At 45.8% G+C, this 17,895-nt stretch overlaps 1 protein-coding gene and 1 pseudogene across 2 annotated transcripts; both read left to right on the top strand.

Annotated features, from left to right (window-relative positions):
* Positions 1-64: 64 nt before the first annotated feature.
* Positions 65-3,412, top strand: Tmem186 (transmembrane protein 186). 2 transcript variants are annotated; one of them, XM_050162076.1, is made up of 2 exons: positions 65-154; positions 1,498-3,412. In XM_050162076.1, exons 1-2 carry the CDS (start codon positions 152-154, stop codon positions 2,134-2,136), a joined length of 642 nt encoding a protein of 213 aa, XP_050018033.1. In that variant the 5' UTR covers positions 65-151; the 3' UTR covers positions 2,137-3,412. The 2 variants fall into 2 exon arrangements, with proteins under 2 accessions (XP_050018033.1, XP_050017955.1); XM_050161998.1 differs by lacking the exon at positions 65-154 and adding an exon at positions 704-1,167.
* A 1,025-nt stretch (positions 3,413-4,437) lies between these two features.
* LOC126497133 (heterogeneous nuclear ribonucleoprotein A3-like) lies at positions 4,438-5,738 on the top strand (annotated as a pseudogene).
* The last annotated feature ends 12,157 nt before the right edge of the window (positions 5,739-17,895 follow it).

Here is a 17,895-nt window from a genome sequence, read left to right as displayed (position 1 = left end):
ACAGCTGATACAGGATTTGAACTACAATCCCCAAGAACACAGACTCTTTTTTTTTTTTTTTTTAGTTAGCGCATGCGTCTTTTTAACCACCCGCGCACGCGCTCTTCAAGTTTCCGGGACAAGTTTATTTCTCTTAGCAGGAGACGGGATCATGGTAGGACTGGCAGGTTGTGGGCGGCGAAAGAGGATACGCGTTCAGGGGATCCTGGTTGGGCCTCGGACTGGCAGCAAGGATGCCAGGGCCGCCGATCCGGGAGCTCCGCCGGTGGAAGGCCGGCCTCCTCCGGGCCCCTTGGGTCACGTGGGCGGTCGGAGTCGCTGTAGCTCCCTGAGCGCTCAGCAAATTCAGGGCCTAAGAACCGTGTCTCCCTCAGCGTATGGTGTCTGTGGGAGCCGGGATCAGAGCCTTCCTCTGACTCTAAAGCCCAGAAGTTGCTTACTATGCTACTCACTCCAGAGAACCATTGTGCAGCGCGTTGGGGGCCCCCGCGTGTCTCACTTCCCCGCTTTCCCAACCAGGCTAATAGAAAGCAGTTCTCCTGACATAAGGCAGCCGGAGAACTGCAGAGGTACTGTGACAAGTACCCCACAGTTTTGGTGCTTGGGTTTCCCACTATGACACCGATTAGTTTACTCCTTGAGGAAGTGCCTCACAGACTTACGGACCCAAGTTCAAGTTTCCTGTTGGCTCTCAGTAGGTCTCTGCTGGAACTAAACCTTTCCAGTGTTTGTTTGGACCTGCCTAGGGGAAGGACTGGCCTGAGAACCAGACTTGGCCCCATTCGTTATGTTGAGTTGTCTTGTCTTTTCTTTCTTTTTTTTGATGGGGGTGGGTCTTAGTTTTTTAACTTAAAAAAAAAAAATGCCGGACAGTGGTGGTGCCCACCTTTAATTCCAGCACTCGGGAGGCAGAGGCAGGCGGATCTCTGTGAGTTCGAGGCCAGCCTGGTCTACAAGAGCTAGTTCCAGGACAGGCTCCAAAGCTACAGAGAAACCCTGTCTCGAAAAACCATAATAATAATCGTCATCATCATCCTGTGTGTGTTCAGTTCGTGTGCATATGCTTGTGCCATGGCCTGTGGGGGTCAAGGACATCCTTGCATGAGTAATTTTTCTTCCTCCACCATGTTGGCTTCAGGGATCAAATTCAAGTCACCTGGCTTGGTGGCAAGTACTTTTACTTGTTGGGATATCTCACTGGTTGGGAGTAGGGTTTATACTTGATGGGATATCTCATTGGTTGGGAGTAGGGTTTATACTTGATGGAATATCTCACTGGTTGGGAGTAGGGTTTGTTTACTTGCAAAAAGAAGAGTATGGTACTTATCCAGAGTAGAATTCCACAGAAAATAAAGTATTTAGCCGTTTAGCTTTATCATTCCGTTGGCAGCTCTGGCGGCTTTCCAGGCTTATCTGGAGCCTTTCTAGGGGCTTTGCTTCGTTCATTGGTTGTGTGCTCATCATGGTTGAATTCTGAAAGAAACCTCTCTTTTCCAGGCTGTCCTCCTTCGAGCCGTGCCAAGGTTTCAGGGGCCAGCTGTGTGGGGGAGGCCTCTTCATCGACTGTGGTACTGTACTGGGCAGGGAGATTCCAGAAGGTGGGTGGGGAGCACGTCCCCCACCTCACAGGAGAAGCCATCAGGCACAGAGACTGAAAAGTTCCACACAATCTACCGATTCAATGCCATCAGAGTACTCGGGTATATGTCTCGGCTGAAGTTGGCTCAGACAGCTATGACTGTGATAGCCCTGCCCCCGGGCTTCTACTCGTACTCACAGGGCCTCATGACCCTCAATTCTCTCTGCCTGGTGAGTGGGATTGCCTGCTTCGCCCTGGCCATGCTGTGCTGGATGAGCTACTTCTTCAGGAGGCTGGTGGGCATCCTCTATGTGAATGAGTCGGGTACCATGCTTCGAGTGGCTCACCTGACCTTCTGGGGATGGCGACAGGACACGTACTGTGCCGTGTCAGACATGATACCTCTGACAGAATCCAAGGACCCGGCCCAGGGAGTGTTTGTACGCATCCAGCAATACAGTGGCAAGCAGACCTTCTACCTTACCCTGCGCTATGGCCGAATCCTGGACAAAGAACGTTTCTCACAAGTGTTTGGAACCCTGACCACACGCAAGTAAAGAACAGCAACTAGGCCTCCCATATCCCTGGTTACACCGGATTTTAGAGGGGAAGGCCAAGAACATTGATGATGCAGAAGCTAATACCCATAGGCTGGGACTGAAGCTCCGCGGCAGACTGCTCATCTAGCATGCAGGCAGTAAAACCCTGCGCTCAATCCCTGGAGCTGCATATAAGCAGGCATGGCTATGTGTGCCTGTACTCAGCTCTGGAGATGGAGGCAGGTGGAGAAGAAGGTCAAGGTTGTCGTGGGCCAAAAAAGATGTTTAGGAAAAAGCCCTTGGTTGAACATTGTGCTCAATAGGGCATTCTAAATGCTATACCACGATCACCAAGGCAGCTCACTGCTATGAAACCAGAAGGCAGAGGAACATAGACTTGGAGTCTGGAGACTTGGGTTCTGCTGGACCTCAGCTCCTTGACTTGGGGCAGGGTATTAAGTCTCTGAGCCTTGAATTGCACTCTGTGAGATAGAAGAGCCTTCTTCTCTCGTGGGGATGGATGTGAAAATAGCCAGTAATGGCTGAGGCTGGACATGTAGCTGTGTGGTAGAGCTCTTGCCTAGCATGTGTAAGGCCCTAAGTTCCACCCTCAGCTCCACAGAAGAGACATACCAGTACATGCTACATGCTGTGCCAGGGCAGCAGCCCAGAGTTTACAGCACCGAGGGAGGCTTCCAGGCGGCTTGCCCCATTTGCACCCGCCAGCTTGGCGGCTAGTGCTGAAGCCTAAAGTGGGCTTGTTTTTCTCCCATCAGGAAGTCACTGTGATGTGGGATGTCCTTCTGTATATGTGTTGCCGTATTGGTTGGTGAATAAAGCTGCTTTGGCCTACGGTAGGGCAGAATAAACTTTGGGTGACTGTCCAGGCAGCAAAATGTCTCTGTCAATTCTAGAGTTTTGTTTACATAGGTAATATATCCTTCTGGAGTTTTTAATGGAGTTAAAGATTAGATAGTTACAGCTTTTCTTAGTTATGATAAAAGATAAATTAGATATAAAACTTTAGACTCACGAAGTATTGTAACTAATTTTTCCTTGGACTGTTGTATATGTAATTTTGCTGTGTTAAAGTTAAAACTTTCCTGGGGCTGGAGAGATGGCTCAGAGGTTAAGAGCATTGCCTTCTCTTCCAAAGGTCCTGAGTTCAATTCCCAGCAACCACATGGTGGCTCACAACCATCTGTAATGGGGTCTGGGGCTCTCTTTTGGCCTGCAGGCATAATACAGACAGAATATTGTATACATAATAAATAAATATTTAAAAAAGTTAAAACTTTCCTTCTTAATTAGACAGAAAAGGGTAGATGGCGGGAGATGTCCTGTGTGTGTTGCTTTTATTGGCTAATGAATAAAGCTGTTTCAGTCAATGACTTTGCAAAATGTAGCCAGGCTAAAAGAGATATAGAAAGTAGGCGGAGTCAGAAGTGCCATGTATATGCTGAAGGAGAAGGACCTGGAACCTTCCCAGTAAGCCACAACCTCGTGACAATACACAGATTAATAGAAACGGTTAATTTAAGATATAAAAGTCAGAAATACACCTAAACTATTGGTTGGTGCAGGACAATTCTGTATTCTGTCAATTATATTTTAAATAAATGCTGATTGGCCAGTAGCCAGGAAGTATAGATGGGATAACCAGACAGGAAGTACAAGTGGGGCAATGAGAACAGGAGAATTCTGGGAAGAAAGAAGCTCTTTCCCCAGTACTGCACAGACCACGGGAGAAGCAAGATGTGACCTAACCTGCTGAAAAAGGTACTGAGCCATGTGGCTAACATATACTAGAATAATGGGCTAATATAAGAGCTAATACAAAGCCTGAGCTAATGGGCCAATCAGTTTATATCTGTAGACTCTCTGTGATTTCTTTGGGATTTACTGGCTGTGGGATCTGGGCAGAACAGAAACCTCAGCAAGCAGGTCCTCATGTTACAATGGCCAAGCAGTATTATAATTAATATAGTTTTTGTGTGATTATTTGGGTCTGAGCAGTCGGGAAATGAACAAGCAGTCTGCCTGCATCACTACTTGCTGACAGGTAGGGACAGCACCAGCCAAGAATGTGTTGACTCCCAGGAGTGTCAGGGCCACTCACATCCTTGTCATCAGGATAGAGGGACTCTATCCAAGCCACAGTCTGCCAGCTGGAGGCTGGATATGCTGCTGCTTTTCATAACGAATAACCAACATGCTTATTAGGCAAATTGTGTCTGCATGGAGAGGAAAGCAGCTGCCCACTCAGAGTGCTTTGTTTTGTAATTTCCCTTTATTTATTTGTGTGTATACTACTGTGCATATGTGAAGGTTGGAGGATAACTTTCCAGCGTCCTTTTCCTTACACCATTCAGGTCTTGGGGATTAAATTCGGGTTGTCAGACTTGACAGCGAGCACCTTTACCCACTGTTGCTCTAACTATTCTTCCCTGATGTAAAGTAAACAGAGCCTGAAAAAAGATAACAACAGACATGCCACAGGGTGTTGGGGGAGTTATGGGGAGAACCCACCATAAGGCCTCAACTACACAGAGAACTACAGGCAACATAAGAATTCTGAAAGCAGCCTCTCGGTCCCATATTGAACTCGAGTTGGAAGAGGTGAGTCCGGTCTCAAAATGGAGGGCCATGATCCAAAGGAACCAGAACAGTTGAGGAAACTGTTTATTGGTGGTCTGAGCTTTGAAACCACAGATGATAGCTTAAGAGAACATTTTGAGAAATGGGGCACACTTACAGACTGTGGTAATGAGAGATCCCCAAACAAAACGTTCCAGGGGCTTTGGTTTTGTGACCTACTCTTGTGTTGAAGAGGTGGATGCTGCAATGTGTGCTCGGCCACACAAAGTTGATGGGCCTGTGGCGGAATCAAAGAGAGCCGTTTCTAGAGAGGATTCTGTAAAGCCTGGTGCCCATTTAACAGTGAAGAAAATGTTTGTTGGTGGTAGTAAAGAGGACACAGAAGAGTATAACCTGAGAGACTACTTTGAAAAGTATGGCAAGATTGAAACCATAGAGGTTATGGAAGACAGGCAGAGTGGGAAAAAGAGAGGATTTGCTTTTGTGACTTTTGAAGACCAAGACACAGTTGATAAAATTGTTGTTCAGAAATACCACACTATTAATGGGCATAGTTGTGAAGTGAAAAAGGCCCTTTCTAAACAAGAGATGCAGTCTGCTGGATCACAGAGAGGCCGTGGAGGTGGATCTGGCAATTTTATGGGTCGTGGAGGGAACTTTGGAGGTGGTGGAGGTAATTTTGGTGGAGGTAACTATGGTGGTGGGAACTATAATGACTTTGGAAATTATAGTGGACAACAGCAATCAAATTATGGACCCATGAAAGGGCAGTTTTGGTGGAAGAAGCTCAGGCAGTACCTATGGTGGTGGTGGAAGTGGTGGATATGGTAGCAGAAGGTTTTTAAAAAACAGCAGAAAAGGGCTACAGTTCTTAGCTGGAGAGAGAGCGAGGAGTTGTCAGGAAAGCTGCAGGTTACTTTGAGACAGTCGTCCTAAATGCATTATAGGAACTGTAAAAATCTGCCACAGAAGGAGCTATGATCCATAGTCAGAAAAGTTACCGCAGCTTAAACAGTAGGCCCTTCTTGTTCAGGACTGTCTGAGCCACAGTTTGCGAAAAGTACAGCTATTGATTAATGCAATGTAGTGTCAATTAGATGTACATTCCTGAGGTCTTTTATCTGTTGTAGCTTTGTCTTTCTTTTTCTTTTCATTACATCAGGTGTATTGCCCTGTAAATTGTGGTAGTGGTACCAGGAATAAAAAAAATTAAGGAATTTTTAACTTTTCAAAAAAAAAATTCTGAAAGCAGGAGAAATTGTCTTCCTCAGGGAAGAGCACACCAATTAGCTATTCACTAAGAAATGGTCGGCCCTGAAAACACAATACAGACTAAGCAGGTTCTCTTCAGAAACATACACGTGGGAGGGAAACGATACAATTATACTGTAACCACCAGAGTCAAACTTAAAAGTGTACGTATCGAATTGTAACCATTCGTGTTGTTCAGGGACATGAAGCACATCCTCAGTGTTGTCCAGCCATCACTGCTGGCCAGTTCTAATGCTCCTACTGCAGAGGCCAGCCTGTCTGCAGAGCGGGCTCCAGGACAGCCACAGCTACAGAGAAGCCATCTCAATAAACAATCCAACAAAATAACGCTTGATTGTCTCAAATAGGACTTCGGTACTCAGGTGTCAGGGACCAGCCCTGACATAAATCATTTCTCGTACCAGAGTGGAGGTGTGGGAATAAATGAAGCACGTTTCACACGATAGCACTGGGAGGGAGTTTCGGGATCCTTCATGAAATCCTAAATCCACACCCTGAAATTCACCCGTGTTTATTTTCCAAACAGCTTTTATATCAAAATGTAAACTGAAGGGGAAATTTCTTAGTAGATGACTTAGGTCACGTCTTGCCTGGCTATGTCCATGTTACCACATGGACTGAAAGACACCTCTTCCCTAGTAGACACACTGGGCCGTGAGAACACAGCCGTATTCGCAGGGTGTCAGAGACTAGGAGCTGCAACACTTTGAAGTTAAGTTAACCATGTAGAGCATCTAACTTTAGACTAAAAAATGTGAAAAATGTGAATAATAAACTTGGGGGGGGGGGGAAGGAGGGCTCAAAGGATAATGGTGTTTACCATCAACCCTGGCAGCTTGCCCTTGAGCCAAGGGACCCTGACAGAACTGAGTGCTTTGGGCTGTCCTCTGACAACCGTGGACAGTGGCATGTACACTCCTCTCTTCTCATATAATAAATAAAAACGGAAAAATCTTTGATCTTGTTTTGAACTCCCCCCCCCCCCCCGAAACAGGGTTTCTCTGTAGCTTTGGTGCCTGTCCTGGAACTAGCTCTTGTAGACCAGGCTGGCCTTATACTCACAGAAATCTGCCTGTCTCTGCCTCCCAAGTGCTGGGATTAAAGGTGTGCATCACCACCTCCCAGCTATGATCTTGTTTTGAGACAGGGCCTTTTGTATTTTGTAGCCCAGGCTAACCTCAAGTTTTCTGTGTAGCTGATAATGATCTTAAATTTGATTCTCCTGGGATGTTATTGGTGCGGCCTGGTTGCACCCAGAGGGCCACAAACCAGTTTAGAATTCCCAGTTTAAGGGACTGGGGATGTAGCTCAGTATAATGCTGAATCCTGGGTTCAATGTCCAGCACCACATAAATTGGTTATATTGGCAGAGACCTGCAATCCCAGACCTTGGGAGGTAAGAGGATCGGGACTCCTTGGCTATTTAATGAGTTTGTGGTCAGTCTGGTCTAAATTAGACTAGATGTCAAAACAACAGACAAACCAATAAGAAGTGTCTGCCCTTTTGTTTGCCGTTGGCTCAGTTTTATGATGGTAATACTTTCAAGGCCACCCAGGCCCTTCCCTGTTATTCCTACTGCCAGGTTCCCCAGGTGACTGCAGTGGCATGTCACCAACTACAAAGCTGCTAAGCCTGCCAGGGGCGCGCCTGTGAGAAGAGAGCCCTTGCTCTGTGGTCTGCTCACGAGGTGCCAGCAGAGGGCACACAAGTGTACTACTCTTCCCTACACCTCAGCTAAAATCAGAGCTCTCTCCACCAGTAACAGGATGTGGGTACGGTTCGGTAACCTCAGCAGGGCAGTGGTTTGAGCTATTTAGAAAACAAAATAAAAGCCAGGCTTGGTGGTGTAGGCCTTTAATGTCAGGAGGCGGAGGCAGATGGGTTGCTCTTAGTTTGAGGCCAAAATAGTCTTAGAAGTTCCAGGTCACAAGAGAAAAAGGCTTTTAGATTTAGACTGGCTATATTGGTGATTTGTCCCTTTGAAAAACAATTCTACAATAATAATCGTCTCAGTTCTTTTGGTGTGTGTATGTGTGTGTGTGTGTGTGTGTGTGTGTGTGTGTGTGTGTGTACGTGCACATGCTCGCTCATGTGCTGCTGCTGCTGGGGTTCCAGTTCAGTGCCTTGTACAGGATAGGCAAGCACTCTACCACTTAGCCACATCCCCAAACCTTTTGGGCTATAGCAAAAATAAGAGCCAGACATGGTTGCTTATGCCTAAAATCCCAACACTGGAAAAGTTCAGGCAGGAGAGGCTAGCCTGGGCTACAGAATGAGACTCAACCTGCCTTCCAACAAAGGCATGGTTGGTTACACATGACTGTGATCATCACTTGGGGAGCTGAGGCAGGGTGATCAGGAGTTCAAGGTTATCCTCAGCTACAAAGCTCTAGGCCAACCTGGGCTATCAGAGACAGACCCTGTCTCAAATAATGAACCAAAACAGAGCCAGCCCACAGCCACCGCACCAAATCCTGCAGACGGGGTGACTTGACATTCATTTCTTAGCACTCTGGGGGTGGGAAAGTGCAAGAAGAGCCTTTTGTTGTCAGTGACTGGGTGTGGGACCTCAAACTCACAGAGATCCGCCTGCCTCTGCCTCCCGAGTGCTGGGATTAAAGGCCTGCGCCACTACCGCCCGGTTTAAGTGCCTTAACAATAGCTATACTAGATGCTGATGACACCTGAGCTTCTATCGACTGAAAGAGTTAAAAGATTAAATAAAGGGTGGGTTAGAGGGCTCTGCAGATAGAGGAGATTGATGCCAAACCTGACAGCCAGCATTCAGTCCCGAAGGCCCGATTCCCACAGCTTCTCCTCTGTGGCACACACACACTCACCAAATTAAATATATAAAATTGTAGTAAAAAAGATTAAGTAAAAATGTTTTGGTGAGTCTGGGCATGGTAGTGCACTCCTCTTATCTCAGCACTTCTAAGCCCGAGATAGGACAATCTCATCTGAGGATAACCTGGGCTACATGAGACCCTGTCTCAGAGTAACATAAAATGTAGGCAGACTTCTCTCCTGCCAGCCAATTCCCAAATAACCACACAGAGAGTTAATGATAAGTGTTTGGCCGATAACTTAGGCTTGGTTTTAGCTAGCTCTTACAACTTAGACTAACCCATATTTCTATCTGTGTTCTACCATGTGGCTCGGCACCTTGTCTCCATGTGGCATGTTCGTTTCCTGCTTCCTCTGCCTCTTGCTCCCAACTCCTGAGAACTCTGTCCTTCTTCCCAGTATTCTTTCCGCCCCGAAAATCCTGCCTCGCTGCTGGTCATTTAGTTTTTTTGTTTTTGTTTTTTTATTAAAGCAGTCACATTGACATATATACACACAGTGTAAAGGACTATTCCACAGTAAAATAAAACATAGCAAACGGAGCTTATCTTGGGATCTGACCCGGGCTGATTCTGCAGGACTGGTGACATGCTGCTGAGTGTCACCTGTGTGCACAATACCTGAGTGATGGCTCAGGCTCCCTTTGTGTCCCCATCAAGGGCCATATACTCTCACAGGATGGTTACCCCTTCTCTTTTTGTTGAGGATGATTTTTTGAGCTGGAGCTTTGTATAGCCCAGGCTGGCCTCGAATGTATTATGTAGTCAAAATTGACCTGAACTTCTGATTCTTCTGTCTTCCAAGTGCTGGAATTATAAGCATGCAACACCAACATTCCACTTGTGGTCACCTTAATCTTTGAGTTAGACAGGATTGATTGTTCACCAATTAAGCCAGGCTAACTGGCCATTGAGCCCCTGGGACCCTCCTGTTCCCTCTCCCCCACCCTTCTGATGAGATTACAGGTGCATGTCACTCTACCTAGCTTTTATGTGGGTATGTATTGGGGATTCGAACTCGGATCCTCGTGCTTGTTCAGCAAGCATTTTACTGACTGACCCATCTCCCCAGCTTCCCCCAGCATGGTTTTCTAGGCAGAGAAAAGTTTGCCAACTACTGGGTGCACATCAGAAGCACAGCTGTTGGAAAGCATGGGGGATGGTGTCCTGTTTGTTCTCATGGCATGGCTTTCCTTCCCGTCAGCTAAGAACTGTCTGGGCTTGGCACTCCTGCCACACACTATGACTCTACATGGTCTGTGCTCGGGGACAGGGTGGTCTGCGGCTTGTTGGGTTCTGTTCAGCTGACAGGTCTGCTGTGACTGACAAGGTTCCTGCTTCGCTCATAAGGCAGCTGCATGGCTCAGCCCCTAGCTGTTGTCCTTTCTGTTTTCCCAAAGCGAGTGGGATTTGTCCTTCAGCTGGTGTTTATCCCCCATCCCAGGCCATCATCAAACCACTGCATCTAATGCCCTTCCCAGAATATAATTTGTGGGCTTAGCTGCTTTGGGAGGACGGCCTGGGATAAGTCACCCCAACAACCTGCCTGGAACTTTCATTTCATTGCTGTCTTAGGGCTGCAGGAGCCCCGAGCTCTTTAATGGAAAGCAACAGGGTCTGTCTGAGCCTCAGGAAGAGTGCATGCTCTATGGCCTTGTTTTGGTCCTGCAGCATTCAGCCTGATTAGACTTAACCAGGCAGGCCTGACACCACCTGTTCTGTTTGTTCCTGCACCAAAGACAAATCATTGGTTTTACTGATTAATGGTTGAAATACACCAGCATCAGCCAGGCCTGGCCCTGCACTGGGAAACAGACAGTGTTTATTTGTGGGAACGTGGCTTTTACCGAAATAAGTGGTGGTGTTAACCTTATGAGTCACGTGCCTTGTCACACAGAAGTAATGTTTTGTTTTGTTATTGCTGCTTTCAGTTTCTAGAGACAGGGTCTCCCTGTAGAGCCACGGTTGGCCTAGAACTTGCACTGTAGGTCAAGATGCTCTCAAACTTGAGGTGATCCCCCTGCCTCTGCCTCCCAGGTGCTGGCTCATAGGACTGTACTTCCAAGCCCAGCAGAGTGTCACTGACAGGAAATTAGTACATGACTTCATATTTACATTTAATTTCAAAGAGGATTTTGTTTTTAACTGTGTGTATGCGTGTGTGGGGATGTACACGTGAGTCAAAAGAGCATCAGATCCCCTGGAGCTGGAGTTTTAGGTGGTTATAAGACATCCTGTGTGGGTGTTGGAATCCCTACTCAGATCCTCTGGAAGAGCAGCGCATAGTCTTAACCAGCGTCCCTTAATCTTGGCTTTTAAGATGAGACCTTGCTATGTAGCTCAGGCTAGCCTCTGACTCACCTCGTGACTCATTGAGATTCCACGTGTGAGCCACCACATACGACTTTGATGATTTTTCAGAAAGCTTCAGTCAGTGTTCTAGCTTCATTTCTGTTGCTGTAACAAAATGGCCCTGACAGGATCAGTTTAGGGGAGAAGGAGTTTGTTTTGCTTCCAATTCCAGGTAAGAAATCATCGCTGTTGGGACTTGAAGCAGTTGATGACATCACCTCCATCGCCAGGAGCTGGGATAAATGAGCAGATGCTCAGTTGTTTGCTTTTGCTCAGCTCAGAGTCCAATGCCTCTACTTTCAGACAGTCCGGGATATTTTGCCCAGGGAAAGGTAAACAGGGCCTGGAGAGATGGTTCAGCAGTTCAGAGCAGGCTGCTCTTCCAGAGGACCCAGGCTGTTTCCAGCACCCACACGATGACTCTCAACAGTCTGTAACTCTAGTTCCAAGGGACAGGGCACCTTCTTCTGGCCTCTGCGGGCACTGTATGAAAGTGCCACACAGACTTATATGCAGGGTAAAGAGCCATACACTTAAAAAAATAAAAACGAAAAAGTTAAATATTAAGGTAACAGTTTCCCTCTGGGCCAGGTGTGGTGGCATATGCCTTTAGTCTTAGTGTTTGGGAGGCAGAGGCAGGTGAATGTGAGCCTGGTCTAATCAGTTACAGGCCAGCCAGGACTACCTTGTGAGACGCTGTCTCAAAAATAAATAAGCGAGTAAATAAACAGATATGTTGCTGCCTTCGGACCCTATCGCTTCTCTGGTGTGCTGGATGCCACGTGTAGGCCAAAGGCTATTGTGACACCATTGGTCACTAATGGCTCTGCCAGTGCCTCTGTTCTTCATGCACTCAGGAATTAAAAAGGAGACTGGTATGTTTTATGTGTGTGTCTTACCCGATGTATGTCTGTGCACCATGTGTATGCTTGGTGTCCTTGGAGGCAGTTACAGCTGCCATGTGCATGCTGGGAACTCAACCTGGATCCTCTGCAAGAGCATAAAGTGCTCTTAACCTCTGAGCCATTGCTCCAACCCCAGGAATTCTTTCTAAAGAGTTATTTTATTGAAATGATGTGTATATATGTGCATCTAAATGTGGGTGTGTACATGTGAGTGTAGGTACCCATGGAGACCAGAAAAGGGCATCAGGTGCCTTGTCACTGGAGTTACAGGTGGTTATGAGCTGCCCAAGGTGGGTGCTAGGAATTGAACTTGGGTCCTCTGCAAAAGCAGCAGACACTCTTAACTGCCAAGCCATTTCTCCAATCCCAACTCACTAAGGAGCTTTTTAAAATGCATCTTGGGTGATTCTACTGTCCCAAACCCTCAGCAGCTCTCTCGCCCTCATGGAAGCCTGCCCCTCAGTGTGGTGCAGAAGGCCTTCAAGGATGTGAGTTGGGCTGCCTCTTTGTCTGATTTCCCATGTCACCTCACCTCACCTCCCTGTGATCTAGCGATACCAACCTCAGAGATATCACCCTGCTCTCTTCTGTCCTTTGCTCAGTCACTGCAGAGTCCCGAAGATCAAACTCAGGGCTTGACTTCTGCCTGCCTGAGCCCAGGTGTCAGGTGTCAGTTCTGGCTGAATTGAAGCAGCCTCTTTGCAGACAGGGAGGCTTGGGGGCCCAGGAAACTTACCGTGTCGGAAGTTTATGAAAGTGAGACTGATGGAGGAGTTATTTTCATTGGTTAATAAAGAAATTGCCTTGGCCCATTTGATAGGCCAGCTCTTAGGTGGGTGGAGTAGACAGAACAGAATGCTGGGAGGAAGTGAGGCAATCGCCATGCCTCTCCTCTCTGAGGCAGACACAATGAAGCTCCGGCCCAAGATGGATGCAGGTCAGACATGCTGAATCTTTCCCAGTAAGCTACCACTTTGTGGTGCTACACAGATTATTAGAAATGGGTTAAGCAAGAAGTGAGAATTAGCCAAGAAGAGGCTAGATATAATGGGCCAGGAAGTGTTTATATGAATAGTTTGTGTGTTGTTATTTCGGGGCATAAGCCAGCCAGGTGGCCAGGAGCCAGGTGGAAGGAACGGCCCACCACTCCTACAAATGGCGCCCAGACGTGGATAACTGAATCCACAGAAAGTCTGAGAAAGCTAGGGAAAGAATAGAGCAAAGCATGTTTTCTTGGTAGCAGCAATTTCTCGGGTCTGCTCTGCTTGCTAGAGGCAAGCAAATACTCTCATCTAAGAGAGGCTTCCTGACTCAGCTTTAGCTGCAAACCCCTGCAGCTCTTTTAAGAGGTCCTGCCACAAAACACTTAAACGGTGTTGATAAAAGCCGACTGAATGCTTGTTTGTTTTCAGCAGTAGCAGGAAAAAAGCTGAGTTGTTTTAAAAATGCCGGCTTTCTGGCAGGGCAAACTTTGAGTGTTTGAGGCAGGAGGGCTGGCTACAGAGAGAGGACTTGAGTGTTGTCTGTGGACATACTGTTGCAGCTTGCTTGCTGGCAGGGACCTTGAAACGCCATAGAGTTGTGGCAATAAAAATGGCTACAGCCTGTACCTCAGCCATGAGGCTGGAAAGCCACGGCTTTAATCCTACCCATATTGTTAAGTAATTTAAAGACTCATGTGGTCAGAAAAAGATAGAGAGATACAGTAAAGAGAGAAAGAGAGATTCAAAACCAAACCAAACCAAAACAAAACCTTTAAATGATTTACAGTGTGTTAAATATATATGCAGGCTAAAAGTTAAAGTTCTTAAAGTAAAAAAAAAAAAGGAAGAAAGAGAGTAGTTGGGTGTGGTAGGACACACCTTTAATCCCAACACTTGGGAGGCAGAGGTAGATTGACCTCTTGACTTCAAGGTGTGGCAGGACACACCTTTAATCCCTATGCCTGGGAGGCAGAAACAGGTGGATCTCTGGGAGTTCAAGGATAGCCTGGTCTACAGAGTTATTCCAGGACAAAGATATACAGAGAACCTGCCTCAAAAAATAAAAGTAAAAATAAATGAAATAGAGGTTAAAATAAAGCTGCACAAAGATGGAAAATAGAAAGAGAATCTTGATACTGTATGCTATTATGCTCTCTTTGAATGGTTTGAATGCTGAGGAAGGAGTAACAGATGCTAAAAGATATTTGTTTATAAATGCTGCTGAACTAATCCAAGATAGATATTTTGAAAATACCTTGACTTTAAAATTTGGATCTAAGTTTATGATGCTTTGGAAAGGAGTTTCTTCTTTTGTTTTCACAGAGGATGAGACCCTGTGGATTGCTTCTATCCCAATATGGTATGATGGACCACATCCTTCTGAAAGGTTGCTGTGAACACCCTCAAAAAATTACTTCACTCAACTGCTGACTGAGATGAGCCTGACACACAGGTTATACCATGAAAGACCTAAATAACAGTGCCCCCATTCAGCACGAAGCAGTTTGGAGAGAAAAAACTGTGCCCATGTTCCCAAATATTGTTTATAAATGTTCTTTTACACTTAAAGGGGGATATGATATAGATATAAATAATTTGCATTGGTATGGATTTAAGGTCAATTTTGTTATATCTATATGTATTTCTGATATTAAGGTATTGTGATTGTGTAGTTAATTTAAAAATGTAATGTATATAGGTTGTTAATAGATAATCATCAATAATATTCAAGCTTGTAGTCACGTTAGTTAGATTTTCTAGATGTGCATAGATATATTTCAGATAGGCATTCTTCATATCTTTCAAAGACTACAGAATATGGCATTTAATATTTTAGTAGCTTCGGGTTTTTCATGACAATGAGACACGTCTGCTCCTGGCAGCACCAGCTACTTCAAGAGGAAGATGGGCATCGAAGAGGCTCCTTATGGAGTTTGATAGCCATTTGGGCAAGAAACTGCTCTTGCCTGAACTGTTGCATAAACTGAACACAGAGAACCCTCAGAGAGAGGACTGCTGAACTTGCCTAAAGGTGAGATGATCTTTCGGGGTTCCTGATTAATGAAAGAGTCTGTGAGACATTCTACAGGACACAGCAGATAGTGACTGAACTGCCTTTGAAATTTCCTGCTTCATGGAAATGTCTCTAGATACTATGGGCCTGAAGGCTGAAGGTGGATGCGCCAATGGTACAGAGGAACTTTGGGTGACTGTCCAGGCAATGAGATGTCTCTGTCATTTCTAGAGTCTGGAAGTTGCTTATTTCTTGTTTGCTTAGGTAATATTGTATCCTTCTGGAGTCTTTGATGGAGTTGAGGAATAGACAGAAAGTTATAGTTATAGTTTTCCTTTGTTATGATAAAAGATAAAATAGATATAAATATTGTAACTGTAATTCTTACTTAATAACTGTTTTGTTATATGTCATTTTACTATGTTAAAGTTAAAGCCTTTCTTTTTTGTTTAAACAGAAAAAGGGGAAATGATGGAGGAGTTATTTTCATTGGTTAATAAAGAAACTGCCTTGGCCCATTTGATAGGCCAGCCCTTAGGTGGGTGAGGTAGACAGAACAGAATGCTGGGAGGAAGTGAGGCAATCGCCATGCCTCTCCTCTCTGAGGCAGACACAATGAAGCTCCGGCCCAAAATGGATGCAGATCAGACATGCTGAATCTTTCCCAGTAAGCTACCACTTAGTGCTGCTACTCAGATTATTAGAAATGGGTTAAGCAAGAAGTGAGAATTAGCCAAGAAGAGGCTAGATATAATGGGCCAGGCAGTGTTTATATGAATACAGTTTGTGTGTTGTTATTTCGGGTGTAAAGCTAACCATGTGGGTGCCAGGCAGGACAAAAAGCATGCCTGCCCACAGCTCCTTCTACATGAGACTCTCCCCCATCCCTGCCTCCATGCTTGGTGTTTGAACACTTGTTTCCCAGCTGGTGGTGCTGTTTTGGAGAGCTGTGGAATCTTTAGGAGGAAGTGGGTCTTTGGGGTGGCCTGAGATTTTCTGGCCTCGGTCTACTGTGTCTGCTCTTTGCTTCCTGGCTGACAAGCAATGTGACCAGGTGCCTTGCCCTCCTATGATCACGCCATCTATACTCAGATGGATGATGTCGTTTCTTAAACTTCAAACTGTAACAGAGCCCTTCTCCTCAAGCTGCTGGTCAGACCCTGGGTCATAGGAGGAAAGCAAGGAATACAGAAGCCCACACGACTCACAGTGTCGTCCTGAGATTACAGAAACCCTTGCTCAGGGAGAGGAGACTGCCGTGGGGCTTTGAGCACATGGCTTTTGTGCGATGCAGCTGTGTGAGTCCCCCACGCTTCTACACCAGCAACCAGCAAGTTGACAGGTTCATCAGGCTGGACTGGGACGGAATCCTTACTTAATCTGCCATTGTGACATCTGGGGCAATGCGAGCCCCAGAAGAAGCCCACATTCACTGAAGCTCACATTCACTCTGGTGTTTCCATTATAAACATTTTAATTTACGAATACCGGTTAACACAGGAAACAGATTTAGTTCATGGAGTTGTGCACATGGTCACCAGTTTCACCGTGACACGTTAGTTCCCTCGTCACTTATTGGCACTGTTGAACAATTGCTGTAAACAAGATCACTTGGTCTTCGTGAGTCTGCGATGCTCGCTAGCTGTGGTTTTCTACAGGGAGCTGATATATTGTGTATAGATAAGTACAGATCTAGTAATTAGTACATTAATGTGCACAATTTTGCATGGTTACTGAGCATCAGTAAAAATTATAAAAACAAAACAAAACACCCATTTATAATAAAAAGGGAGGACTTCTAAGACTCGCTAGTACTGGGCCTTGTTTTCTGCAAAATTGACACAACAGACTAGAGACATTTACTAAACTCTACTGTACTAATGCATGATGGGTCTACATCCAGACCTGCACACAGGCGCCTCTCTGTGGGCTCTGCCTACCAGGCTTCCCGGGTTTTCACTAGCCTTTTCTAAGTTTTTAACCATCTTGAGTTTTGTGGAAATCCTTTTCCTTGGGATTCTTTCAGTTAACCTCCAAAGATGACATCTCAGGGAGATACTGTGCCCAAGTCAAGAACTTGGGATGAATGGCATAAATTTTGTTTGTTTGTTTAAAATGAGAAGAACCGTCCCCAGGCAAGGGGTAAACAAAACATCTGGATATGACTTTCTAGAGATGATTCCATTCTTCTGTCAGCACACCCTGTAGAACAAAGTAAAACATCAGCAACTCCCTCCACTAAAGAGAGTGATTTCTGCTTGTGTCCTAGCTTAAGACCCCCGCGAACGCCAAGGACCTGACTGAGCATCGCGTGTGCTGCTATGACTCTCAGGAGGAAGCATGCTTGAACCAATGGGTGAATTAGGGTTTGGTCTGCACTTTCCTTGTGTTTTTAAATAAGACCTTGAACTTTGGGGTATTCTGGGCAGACCCTGGTTCCCTGGGGAAAGGGCCGAGGCTGTGAACAAACGTGCCCTCTACACAGGCTTTCTCCTTTTCTTACTCTTCCTTGTTTGTGCTTGATTAGCTTTTCATTCTGGAGAATTCTGATCAGACACTCCTTTCTCCTTAAAGGTTCCTTGGACTTACTAATATATAGCAAGCCTTGCTAGAGCACACATGCCACTCTGACTTCAGCATTAAAGGGTCTGTGGTTCCCAGGAGAGTGGGAGTCTCCTGGGAGCAGGGGCTTTATCTCATGTTTGTATTCCTGGTGTTTAGCACAGGGCCTGGGACAGCACAGTGTTTCATGAAAGTTAGATGAGTGAATAAATTATTGATGTGGAAATAAACATGCTGGTGGATG

Source organism: Alexandromys fortis, unplaced genomic scaffold (assembly GCF_014885135.2).
Source record: "Alexandromys fortis isolate MF-2015 unplaced genomic scaffold, M_Fortis_MF-2015_v1.1 scaffold_29, whole genome shotgun sequence".
Taxonomy (NCBI): domain Eukaryota; kingdom Metazoa; phylum Chordata; class Mammalia; order Rodentia; family Cricetidae; genus Alexandromys; species Alexandromys fortis.
The sequence above is the reverse complement of the archived record's forward strand: the minus strand, read 5'-3'. Positions and strand labels throughout refer to the sequence as shown.

What these genes read in the sequence shown, in the direction of transcription:
- Tmem186 (XM_050161998.1), top strand. Translation starts at nt 1,072, where the DNA reads ATGGCCTGTGGGGGTCAAGGACATCCTTGCATGAGTAATTTTTCTTCC. An exon ending in TCAAGTCACCTGGCTTGGTG is followed by an intron (nt 1,168 to 1,497) that starts GCAAGTACTTTT and finishes TCTCTTTTCCAG; the next exon opens with GCTGTCCTCCTTCGAGCCGT.